This window comes from Taeniopygia guttata, chromosome 15 (genome assembly GCF_048771995.1).
Source record: "Taeniopygia guttata chromosome 15, bTaeGut7.mat, whole genome shotgun sequence".
NCBI lineage: Eukaryota > Metazoa > Chordata > Aves > Passeriformes > Estrildidae > Taeniopygia > Taeniopygia guttata.
This window is the reverse complement of record NC_133040.1, coordinates 9,801,223-9,812,417: the sequence shown is the minus strand read 5'-3', so window position 1 is coordinate 9,812,417 and position 11,195 is coordinate 9,801,223. Positions and strand designations below refer to the sequence as shown.

Here is an 11,195-nt window from a genome sequence, read left to right as displayed (position 1 = left end):
TTCCAGCCCCAGGCAACTCTGTGGAAGCAGCACGGGCTGGACAAGGAGGTGAGGGGAGGGTGGAGGTAAAGCAGGACTCAGGTGTGACATAAAACCACCTCGGGATTTGCAGGGTGGTGGAAGGGAAATCCAACAGCTCCGGGATGGTTTGGGGTCTGGAGGATCATTGAGGAGATTTTCTGCTGTTGTGGGGAGAATTGGTGGCCTCAGTAAAGCTGAATTTATTGGGTTGGACCTTTTGGTGCAGTTCCCCTCTGTGGGTGGGAGCTACGAGGCTTTCAAAGGTCCACGGGGTGAGCTGGTGCCCACCTGAGGCTCTCACCTGCCTGGTTTGGGGGTTTTCAGTGCTTCCAAAATAACTGTGACCTCATAAGTGATCTTCCTCCCCACTGCACCCTCATCTCTTCTGTTCTATGACATTGAACCAAAAAGACATCAATGGAAAAATTAAATTTTGATCCTCCGATGAAGAGAAGTATTTTTGCAAAATTTCTTTCTGTTTTTTGAAGCTGTTTTCTTGCCTCAAAGCGGTACAAATTTTGCCAAAGGAACTGGCCTGTCCTGTCTGATTCTGTCTCAGGAGCTGCAGAGCTCAGGAATTTGTGCTGTGATCCCACAGAGTTCCGTGCAGTTTCCCTGTTGACAGACAAATCCCTGTGGGAAAAGCAAAACCCTTCATTGTAGTAAGGGAGAGGTTTTTCTGATAAAGCTCGTGTCTTTAGGAGAGAAAGAAATCTCCTGGCTCCTGAGTGATGAGGGAAGGGAAATAATCCTTTAAAAGAGCACTGATGAGTCCTGGGGCATCTCTTATTCAGGGAAGCATAAAACTTGCAGTGAGCTTCCAGAAATGGGTGGGGACAGGCACTAAAGGGTGTTGGGATCATAAAATTATCAGCACCATCAAAATACTTACAAAATCTGGGCACAAAATAGCCCAGAAAAGAGTTCAGGAGTTTTGTCTGGTGGGGAGCAGTGTCATTTACTCATTAACATACACGTGAGAGAAGTGGGTTAAGGAAACCTGAGCAGGCTGATGCTGAGGGGGAGTCAGGCTGATCCTTTCCTGCTTCCCAGCTGGGAGAGAAAGGAAAAGTGGGTTTTCTTGAGAGCTTGTGAGAAGCAAAATAATAAAAATTAAAATAATAAGGTGATATTATTATTATTAATATTATTATTATTAATATTAATCTCTTCCCCTTCCATGTTCCTCCCTGAACTGACAGTAGGGTCTGTCCAGGTGTTGATTTGAGAAGCAAAAATCATCCTTTATTTTGTCTTCCAAGCCAATGGAGCCTGAGCTAAGGACAGGCGCAACAAATGGATGAAAGTGGTCACATGCAGGGGAGAGGGAAAAAAAGATATTCATATTAAAAGGAAAAAGTAGGGAGTTTTTTTGAGAGAAAAGAGAAGCTATCACAATTAGGTCATGCCCTGGCTAAGGAAAAAGGAGGAATTTTGTAAAAAAGCAAAGCAAAAAATGGCATTCCTTGTGTGTGAAGTGAGTGCAGGTCTGATTTATTTATTTTTTATTTAAATAACCTGCTTTCAGGGGATCTTTTTGGAGTGTTGTGGTCCTGTTGCTGCTAAGCATAAACCTCAAAACTCAGCTCACACTTAAAGAGACAAACGCAAAGAACAGGCTGGACTAAAATGAGAATAACCCTAAAATTCCTGTTTAAGAACTGATTTTTCTGAGTTTGCCATGGTCATAAAGGATATTCTGTGGTTGAGTCCTTTTCCTTTGTGCCTATTTCCAATTTGCAAAGCTTCTGCTTTGGAAAAATCAAAATTAAATTAAAAACAAGGGGGGCAGAACCTGACGTGGCCCTACACAGAGCATGGCTGTCCTTTTAGTGCTTGGAGAACAACTTACACACAACCACAACGTCCCCTTGAGCAGTGGAGCAGCAAAATGGGACAAGCCAATGTCCCCAAGGGCAGGAGGAGAGCAGCAGAGGTGCTGGGCTGGTGAGCACAGCCTGGAGCTGCTCTGGCTGCTCGGCCACCTCCTCCCCTGATTGTCCAAGCCTGGAACCCTCCAAGGGAGCTCACTCCAAGGCAATTTACTCCAAGGTAAGCTGCTCCAACTGTACTGATTTCATTTCTGTCCATTTTATACCTTAGGATAGGAATTTGTCTCTGAGCTGGGTAATCCTGGTGTCTGTAAAAAGGAAACCTTGAAAACCCAACTTTAGCACGGCATTAACATAAAATATGTGTGATGTAGACAAATCCGTATGAATTATGTAGACAAAAATTTTTTTTTTATTTGCTAGCATGAAATTAGCAGCTTGGTTTAAGCAAATAAAAAGCACAATTTCTTTTTATAGCCTGGGAATCAAGCTTGACCCTCAGCAGTGAGAATTTCTCAGATAAAGTCCCTTTCTACCACAAAGAATCAGAAGTGGAGGGTGCAAGAGGATTTGGTTGTGTCAGGGACAGCTTTTTTTTTTTTTTTTTTGCCCCTCTCAGCCTTTGGAGAAGGATGGGAGATGCTGGGCAGGGTTTCCCTGTCCCCAAGTCCTCTCTGATCAGTTTTGTCAGCAGTGGCCGTGCCTCTCGCTGGTGTGTGGGGACATCTGCTGCCAGCACTGAAAGCTGACTTGGAGCTGCTGCTGGGAAGCGCTGGGAATAACATTCTTGTGCAGAATGGTGCTGTGAGATTAATATGTCAAACCCCTTGCAGCCTTTTCCAGGGATTCTCCATTTTTATGCCTAAATCTGTATAATGGGGAAAAATGAAGGGTTTTTCTGGTGCCGTCCACAGTTTATTCCAACTTTGTGCCTGGAAGATTCTGGCTAGACTGAATTATTGAATGTTCAGATCCTGACTACATCTCCAGGGCTGGGTTTGTCTCAGTTTTTATGGAAACTGGGATCTTCCTTCCTGCTCACAGCAGCGAGTCTGGGACATCTGGACTGGGAAGAGCTTGGATGGAATTGCCATCCTTGGACAGGCTGGAATAAAGATCTCTTGGAATTACCTGTGCAAGGCTGATTTTGGGGCCCTCTCTGCCCCCTCCTGACCCTGCAGCCCACAACCTTTGTGTTGCAGAAGGAAGAGGTGGACGAGAACGGCGACGCCAACATGGAAGGGGCTCTGATAGCCCGGGACAAGGTCGGGGTGCAGGATTTTGTCCTTCTGGATTCCCACACCAGCGAGGCTGCGTTCCTCAACAACCTTCGGAAGCGTTACCAGGAGAATCTCATCTATGTAAGTGTCCCTGAGCGTTGGAATTTGTGGTATTGATGGTTTTGAGATTGTAGAAGGTTTTTGGTTTTTAGCTTTGCTGTCAAAGAAGTTATAAATTGTTTGTGTTGGTTTTTAAGGTTGTTTATTTTTGCTTATTTATAACATGTTCTGCTGCCCTGCCGCAGCTCTGTCCTGCAGGGCAGCATGTGGGGCTCTGCCCTCAGTGGGATGTTACAAACATTAAATACCAGAAACTACCTGTGCTGGATTTACAATAATGTGCTAATATTTATTACTTACGTTGAACAGTATGTCTCTAGTCTAAACCAGAAAAATGCCAACACCACAGTGAAATTTTACTTTTGCACCCGTGCCACACTTAATTATTGCTTATTTCAAGCACTTAGAGTTTGTAATTCATCCTGTAAGATTGAAAACTCTTTTCCATGGACAGAGATCACAGACAGTGTCTCTGGGGGCTCTGTCCAGGGGGGTTCCTGACCCCTGCCAGGGTCCCAGCCCTGCCAGGGCAGCCAGAGGGAAGCCCTGGATTCCCACACCTGAGGTGGCCTTGTGGCTGCTGAAATGTCCCTGAGGTGGCCTTGCAGGTCAGGTCCAGGAGGAAGGGTTGAGTATCCTCTGTGTATCTAACAAGGTGTTGGTAGTGCCCAGCAGAGCAATCACCCAGGAGTAATTTATCTACTTGAACTCATGAAAATAAATCTCAGCTTGTTCTGGGTTGCCTTGTAAAACTTTAAAGGATGTGCAGGAAATAGGAAGGGGACTGTAATTGAAGGAAGGCAGGACAAGGTTTTTCTGGGAAGAGCTGAGGATTTTATTTTGTGTTGTGTTAACTTTAGTAGGAAAAGGGTCCTGGAAGCACCAAGGGATCCCAAATCCTTGCATTGAAATTGTCAGGCTCTGAGCTTGCTCTCATGGTTCAGCTTTGCTTGTAACAAGGGGGTTTTGGAAGTTTGGTATCAGTTTGGGAAGAGTTCTGCTTGGTTGGTCTGGTTCTGTCATAACAAGCTCTGTACCAGCTTTGGCATTTGTTTGTGGATAATGTCAGGTACTTGGCTCCTCTTTTGGGATTTTGGGGTGGAGCAGGCATCCCTTGGCTCCTCCTTTTGGGATTTTGGGGTGGAGCAGGTGTGCCTTGGCTCCTCCTTTGGGATTTTGGGATGGAGCAGGCGTGCTTTGGCTCCTCCTTTGGGATTTTGGGATGGAGCAGGTATCCCACCGGGCTCTCTCTCCCTGCAGACCTACATTGGTTCTCTCCTCGTGTCTGTGAACCCCTACCAGGAGCTGGACATTTACACAGTGTCTCAGATGAAGCTTTACCGGGGTGTGAACTTCTTTGAGCTGCCCCCACACCTGTGAGTGTTCTCGTGGCATCTCTGTGGGTATTCCTAATTTGGGATTTCCCTGTAATGCTGTACTGCCACCACGGGGCGTGTCCATGGTCACTAGACCTGGTTTTTATTGTCAGGCTCAGGTTTTGAGCCCAGCTTTCGCAGTGGGTGTCCCTGCCCAGAATGAGATGACCCCTACGATCCCTTCCAACCCCTTTTGGGATTCTTATGACCCTGTCCAACACTTGTAAAATTAAACCAGGAGTAAAAACTCTTGTGAACCTTTGCTATTCCTCCTCCTGTGCCATTCCTAATGGATCTTTCCCCTCCAAATGCCTCCTGTGCCTGCCCCAGCTATGCCATAGCTGACAACGCCTACAGGGTGATGTGCAATGAGTACAACAACCACTTCATCCTCATCTCTGGGGAGAGTGGGGCTGGCAAGACAGAGGCATCCAAGAAGATCCTGCAGTACTATGCAGTCACCTGTCCCACCACGGAGCAGCTCCAGACTGTCCGGGACCGGCTCCTGCTCTCCAACCCCGTCCTCGAGGTGAGAGCCCAAAGGAAGGCCCAAAATGCAGAGGGGTTGGAGTTGGTGGCCTCACTGCTCGAGGATTCCCTGCAAATCTGCAGCAAGTATGGCCAATTTTGGCACAGCCTCTGAAAGGATATTTGGGATTTAGTATCATTTAATGTTCGAAAATTTAAATCTGGGGGTTTGATTTGAGGATGGCTGGAAGAAATACAAGACTGCACCATGCAGCAGTTCCTTGGGGCCTCAGTTGTAGGTTAGATAAGAAAAATCAATAATTGGTTTAGCTGGATTCCACTTTAAAGCTATGTAAGTGCATTAGTTTGTGTTTATTTAATCCCACTAAATTCAATGGGACTTGGCTGAAGCAGCAAGTCTTGGTTACTTGGTCCCAGTGAGGTGAGAAGTGACTTTCCCCCTCTGCTTACCCTCAGGCTTTTGGGAATGCAAAAACCCTGCGCAACGACAACTCCAGCAGATTTGGGAAGTACATGGACATCCAGTTTGATTTTAAGGTGAGAACAAACTCAGTGGAGCGCTGGGAAAAGGAGCTGTGTCTGAGAAACCTCCTGGATGCTGAGCAGGCAGCCCAGGATTTATTCATTCTTACCCTGCACATTTGTGACCCTGTTTGTGCAGACCTTGCATTTTGCAGGTGAGGTCACTGGTTATCCATCCTGGAAACTTCCAGCCTTGCTGGCAATCCTGGCAGTGCTCCACAAAAAGCTGATAGAGAGTTTTAAAGCTCAGGTTACTTTTACAGGACACTAAATCCTTGTACTGCTGCTGGACACTCTTAAACAAAAGGTGGCAGATGAATGACAGCAGAATTTGGCTTTTCCTGAGCATGTTCCTCATTCCTGGGAGTAAAGAAACAGCAATCACAGGAATTTTTTATATTTTTGGTGTTGATCTGCTTTGCTCTGCCAGGGAGCTCCAGTGGGAGGGCACATCCTCAGCTACCTGATTGAGAAATCCCGAGTTGTCCACCAAAACCACGGAGAGAGGAATTTCCATATTTTCTACCAGCTGCTGGAGGGGGGAGACAAGGATCTGCTCTGCTGGCTCGGGCTGGAGCGCAACCCCCAGAAGTACACGTACCTCATCCAGGTCAGTGGGAGCTGGAGCTGCTCTGGGGCTCCATCAGGAATTGTAGGGATGGAAAATGCAGCTTGGGCAGAAGGTATTCTTACCCTAAAAATAAAGGATGGCTGGAAGATCAAGCTCTGCACAGCTTCAGCCAATTTATGGTGATGCTTTCCACACTCAGGGGTTTGATTTATTTGGGGTTTCCAGTATAAACTGAGATATTTGATCAAAGGAGCTGTGCTCAGGATTAATAACAGTGAAAACACTCACTGAGGGAGCTGGAAATGAAAGCAGTGTGCCCAGAAGTATCTGTGTTTGCTGATAATAAAGTTCTTTACCAATTAATAGTATTAATTCATCTTTCTTTTGCTGCCTAGGGTCGATGTGCCAAAGTGTTTTCTATCAATGACAAGAATGACTGGAAAATAGTCCGGAAAGCTTTTTCCATCATTGACTTCACTGAAAAAGATATCGAGGTGCTGCTTGTTAAAAGGGACTGAGCAAAGGGATTTCAGAGAGAACTGCTCTTTTCCTGAAGGGATGGGAGCAGCTGTGGAGAGGGGTAAAAGGTGGAACAGGACACACTTTGGGTGGTCAGGACCTGAGGGGGCTGACAAGAAACATGGAGAGGGACATTGGACAAGGGCCTGGAGTGACAGGACAAAGGGGAATGGCTTCCCACTGCCATAGAGTAGGTTTGGATTCGATATTGGGAAGAAATTGGGTCCCTGGCACAGGTTGCCCAGAGAAGCTGTGGCTGCCCCATCCCTGGAAGTGTCCAAAGATGGACGGGGCTTGGAACAACCTGGGATGGTGGAAGGTGTCCCTGGCCTGGCAGGGGTGGAACTAAATGATCTCTCCTTTCCACTCCAAACCACTCCAGGATGCCAAGATTCTGTGGGATTGAGGGAGTGGGTAGTGAAAAGCACGATGCCAGGGGTGGTACTGGATCCTCTGGTTCACCTCCTTCAGCCCAGCCAAAATTCTGCTAATTAATGGCAGGAAGGATCAGCAGCACCCCACAGGGCTGTGAGGAGCCATGTTCTAATGGAATATCTCCCATTATCAGCATCTCTTTGGAATCGTTGCCAGTGTCCTGCACCTTGGGAACATCCAGTTTGAGGAGGACAGCAATGGCCATGCCATCATCCGCGACGGCTCCCAGATCAAGTGGATTTCCAAGGTGCCTCAGAAATCCCAGTGCTAGGAGGAAAACCTGAACCTTGCCGGGGTTTTCTTATTGGTACAAAATATCGATTCCCAAAAGCACGAGGACAACTCTAAAAATGCCCAGCTCTTGTAAATCACCTCGTGTTTTCTCCCTGAAGTTTTCTTGTTTCCCGTGGCTCCAAGATGGGGATGGCTGGGGAGGGTTGTGCCCTGCTGATCACACAGTGCTGCTTATTTAAACAGGGACCTGTGGCTGTGCTCTGAGTGCAGATATTTGTCTCCCTGCAGCTCCTGGGTGCTCACCTGTCCATCCTGCAGGAAGCTCTCACCCACAGGAAGATCGAAGCCAGATCTGAGGAGGTACCAGGGAGTTCTTTGTAGTCCCAGATTAATCTGGGAGATCCCCATCTTGAGGGGTGGGTGAGGAGCCAGTTCTGAGTGTAAACCAGATCTCTCTGACTGTCCCTCTCCTCCACATCCCCTTCTTGCAGCCTGAGACATTAAACTAAAATATATTGGAGTTTTATTGCTGAACAAGGCATGAGCTGTTCAAAAGCTGGAACAGGGAATTGTATTTGAGCCAAACAATTTCCCCTTGCCCAGTCCACGGTGCTTCCTGGGAAACTGGGCTGCACAAACAGAGAAAAACACTGGTAAAAAACACTCTTTGATCACTTAATATTTTTATTTTAATAATATAGAAGTAAAATGAGGTCAGAATATTTTCCTGCTTTGTCTAAATTAATGCTCACCAAAACGTAGTGCCCCAAACCTGCTGGCAGGTGGGGGTACACCAGACTGAAGGAACGCTGGTGGAAAATAAAATCAGGGAATTTCAGAGTGGTTTGGGTTGGCAAGGACCTTAAAGATGATCCCATTCTAACACCCTGCAAGAATAGCTGCAGTCCAGGAGTGGCTGTGCTCTAGGACAATGTGGCTGCTTCTCCAAGCCACAGATGTGACCTGGCTGTGCAGAAGTTTGCTCTGATCCCCCGTGGTGTTCATCCTCTCTGGGGTATCTTTATTTCCAGGTGCTCAGCCCGCTGAACGTGGATCTGGCGTTCTACGCCCGGGACGCCGTGGCAAAGGCAATTTATGGAAGGACTTTCACTTGGCTGGTCAACAAAATCAATGGCTCTCTTGCCAACAAGGTTGGTTTCTTGTCCTGAATGCTCCTAAAATGCTGAGCAGTTTCTCCAGAGAGGCTCCACAACCCTCATCACCAAATATCTGGGGTGTTGGATAATTGCTACTGGGACATCCCCCTGCCCTGAGCTGGAAAACCCGTTATTTACTCTCTGTTAAAGAGTTTTAGCAGTTTTACCTGCCTTAAAGTGGCTTCCCCATTGAGATTTCTCTGAAAGTTTGAAATTCAGGTGAGAGCAGCCACCTGCAGGGAAGGAGCAATGGCAGAGCAGGGGTGTTTTTGACAGGACTCGACTCAGAAAACAGTTATTGGCCTGCTGGATATTTATGGCTTTGAAGTGCTGGACACAAACAGGTACGGGCTGTTCCTGGGATTTGGGGTGATCTGGGGGTACAGGACATTCCTGCATGAATTTCTGAGTGTGCCCTCAGCCCAGCAGGGTAAGGTACAGGGCACTAGAACCTGGGTGCAGGGGTTTGCTGGACCCCAGGAATAGCTTTGCCTTGGGCTGTGGTGCAACAGTGTGAGAGCAAGGAGTGGGCTTGTTTGTGTGGGAATGGGGGGTTTGGTCCATGTAAAAATGGGGAATTTGGTCCCTGTGGAAATGGGGGTTTGGTCTCTGTGTGGTAATGGGTGGTTTAGCCCGTGGAGGAAGAAGCAAAACTGCCCCTGGAGCACATCAAACCTGCTGCTCATTTAACCTCCCTGAAGTTTTGAGCAGTTCTGCATTAATTACTGCAATGAGAAGCTGCAGCAGCTGCTGATTGAGATGACCCTGAAGGCAGAGCAGGAGGAATATGAACTGGAAGGCATTGAGGTAAATTATATTTCCCCCTCCCTTTTCCCTTTGAACTGCCATTACACTGAATGCTTTTGATCACCAATGTCAAAGTCATCCTGCTTTTTTAGATTGTTATTGTTCCCATGGGAAGTGTAGGATTTGCAGGGGTCTCTTTCTGTAGCCCTTTTGAAGTGCAATTTAGCCCAGATATAATTGACATAATTTAAGGAAGAAGTAGGACCTTCCCCAAAACTCAGATGCTCATCAGTGACAATGTCCCTGGAGAATAAGGAATTCCAGCAGTGTAAAACATGGGAAGATGGAGAGGATTTATGTAGAGAACAAGAGGATGATGTAGGCTGCTGGAAGGAGGAGAATTCTGGAGTGGGATCGTGGATCACTGTGCTGTCACCTTTTCCCTCAGTGCATCCTAATTCACACCACGCATTTCACTGGGATCTGAGGCTGTATCTTATTTAAGTTCCAAAGAACTTTAAAAATTGAAAAGAAGAGGCCTTCATCTAAAACTGTTCTTCCTTTTTCCCTTTTCCAGTGGGAACCAATCCCGTATTTTAACAACAAAATAATCTGTGACTTGGTTGAGCAGAAGCACAAAGGAATCATCTCCATCCTGGTAAGAACAGAGTTTGTACTAAATTAAAATGCAGGCCAGTGCCTTGCTCTAATGGTTCTTAATCACATTTTCCCCTCTAATTATGGGATGGGTCTGTGTTATCCAGAACATAAACACAGATTCCTGTAACAAGCACCCAGAGGAGGAGAGGTTTTGTGGGGAGGTAAAGGTGGGGGATGTTCTGCTTCCCTTGCAGTGGAGCTTTGGGTTTTGGGACAAAGTTATCCTAAATGTTGAGGAGGGAATGTGAGCTCAGAGCAGCTCTGATCCAGTCCTGCTGTTCCAGGATGAGGAGTGTTTACGGCCTGGGGAAGCAACTGATTTGAGCTTCTTGGAAAAGCTGGAAGAGAAAGTAGGAGATCATGCCCACTTCGTGACGTATGCATTTACCCTCTGTATCCTATCCCAGACCCTTCCCACCCCACATCCATGCCAGGCTGGGCAGGGAACAATCTCTGCCTTGTCCCAGAGGGAATCCAAGAGCCCACCCAGTGTCTGATGTTGGAAATCTCCACTGCTGGATCCAGGGTGCTGTGAGGTGTGAGCAGGGCTCTGTCTCATCACTGCTCTGATGCTGAGCTTTGAGTCTGTCATTCCACACCAAAATTTGGGGCTCCTGGGGTTTGGCCCAGGATTTTAGCCCAGGAAGGTTAAATGGCTTTGGCCATGGATGGCTTTGGTCCCCAGGGACACCAGGGAAAGCTGAAAATGTTGTGACAAGGAGCCAAATGCCTGAGGCTGAGGGGGGGATATGTAAATATTTACACCCACCTTGTTCTGTATGAGCTTGGAGTACGAAGAGGAGAGAAAATACTCATGCTCCTCTCCCAGATGAGTGACATTTTGGTTCATACTCCATTTGGAGGGGGTTTGGATCCCATTTTGGTGGCAGCTGAGCGCGTTGGCGCCGGGCTGTGCTGGCACTTCCCTGCAGAAGCTGCTGAAGGGCTGTGACAAGTCATCAATTGAGAGTCACAGTGCTGAGCTGTCACTGTTCCTGCAGCTCTGAACTCCACCACAGCCAAGTGGAAAATTTGTAGCCAACTTCCTTGTCGCCACAATGTGCCTTAATGCTGTTCTGCCTGATTAAAAGCTTTAAATAGAAGTGCTGGAGCTGCTTCCACGGGATCTGCTCTTGGAAGGAGCTTTGATTCACGAACGTGCTGTTGTGACACTCAGCTCTGCTGTTTGTGACTGCTTACAAAGCTGAAATTTCAACTGTGAAGTTGCTCTTTTTTGGGTTTTTTTGGTTTTTTTTTTTTTTTTTTTTTTTTTTTTTTTTTTCCAGGAATCC

The 11,195-nt window shown here is 47.0% G+C and overlaps 1 protein-coding gene across 1 annotated transcript in view; it reads left to right on the top strand.

Moving 5' to 3' along the window:
• The first annotated feature begins 3,058 nt into the window (after positions 1-3,058).
• Positions 3,059-11,195, top strand: part of MYO1H (myosin IH) — a 19,431-nt gene continuing 11,294 nt past the window's right edge. Inside the window, exons 1-13 of the mRNA XM_030285391.4 lie at positions 3,059-3,214; positions 4,454-4,569; positions 4,900-5,098; positions 5,515-5,595; positions 6,011-6,190; positions 6,547-6,645; positions 7,239-7,352; positions 7,628-7,699; positions 8,371-8,490; positions 8,773-8,840; positions 9,198-9,303; positions 9,821-9,901; positions 10,188-10,279. Coding sequence (XP_030141251.3) covers positions 3,089-3,214; positions 4,454-4,569; positions 4,900-5,098; positions 5,515-5,595; positions 6,011-6,190; positions 6,547-6,645; positions 7,239-7,352; positions 7,628-7,699; positions 8,371-8,490; positions 8,773-8,840; positions 9,198-9,303; positions 9,821-9,901; positions 10,188-10,279 — 1,454 coding nt within the window. The 5' untranslated portion in view covers positions 3,059-3,088. The remainder of the gene's footprint in view (positions 3,215-4,453; positions 4,570-4,899; positions 5,099-5,514; positions 5,596-6,010; positions 6,191-6,546; positions 6,646-7,238; positions 7,353-7,627; positions 7,700-8,370; positions 8,491-8,772; positions 8,841-9,197; positions 9,304-9,820; positions 9,902-10,187; positions 10,280-11,195) is intronic.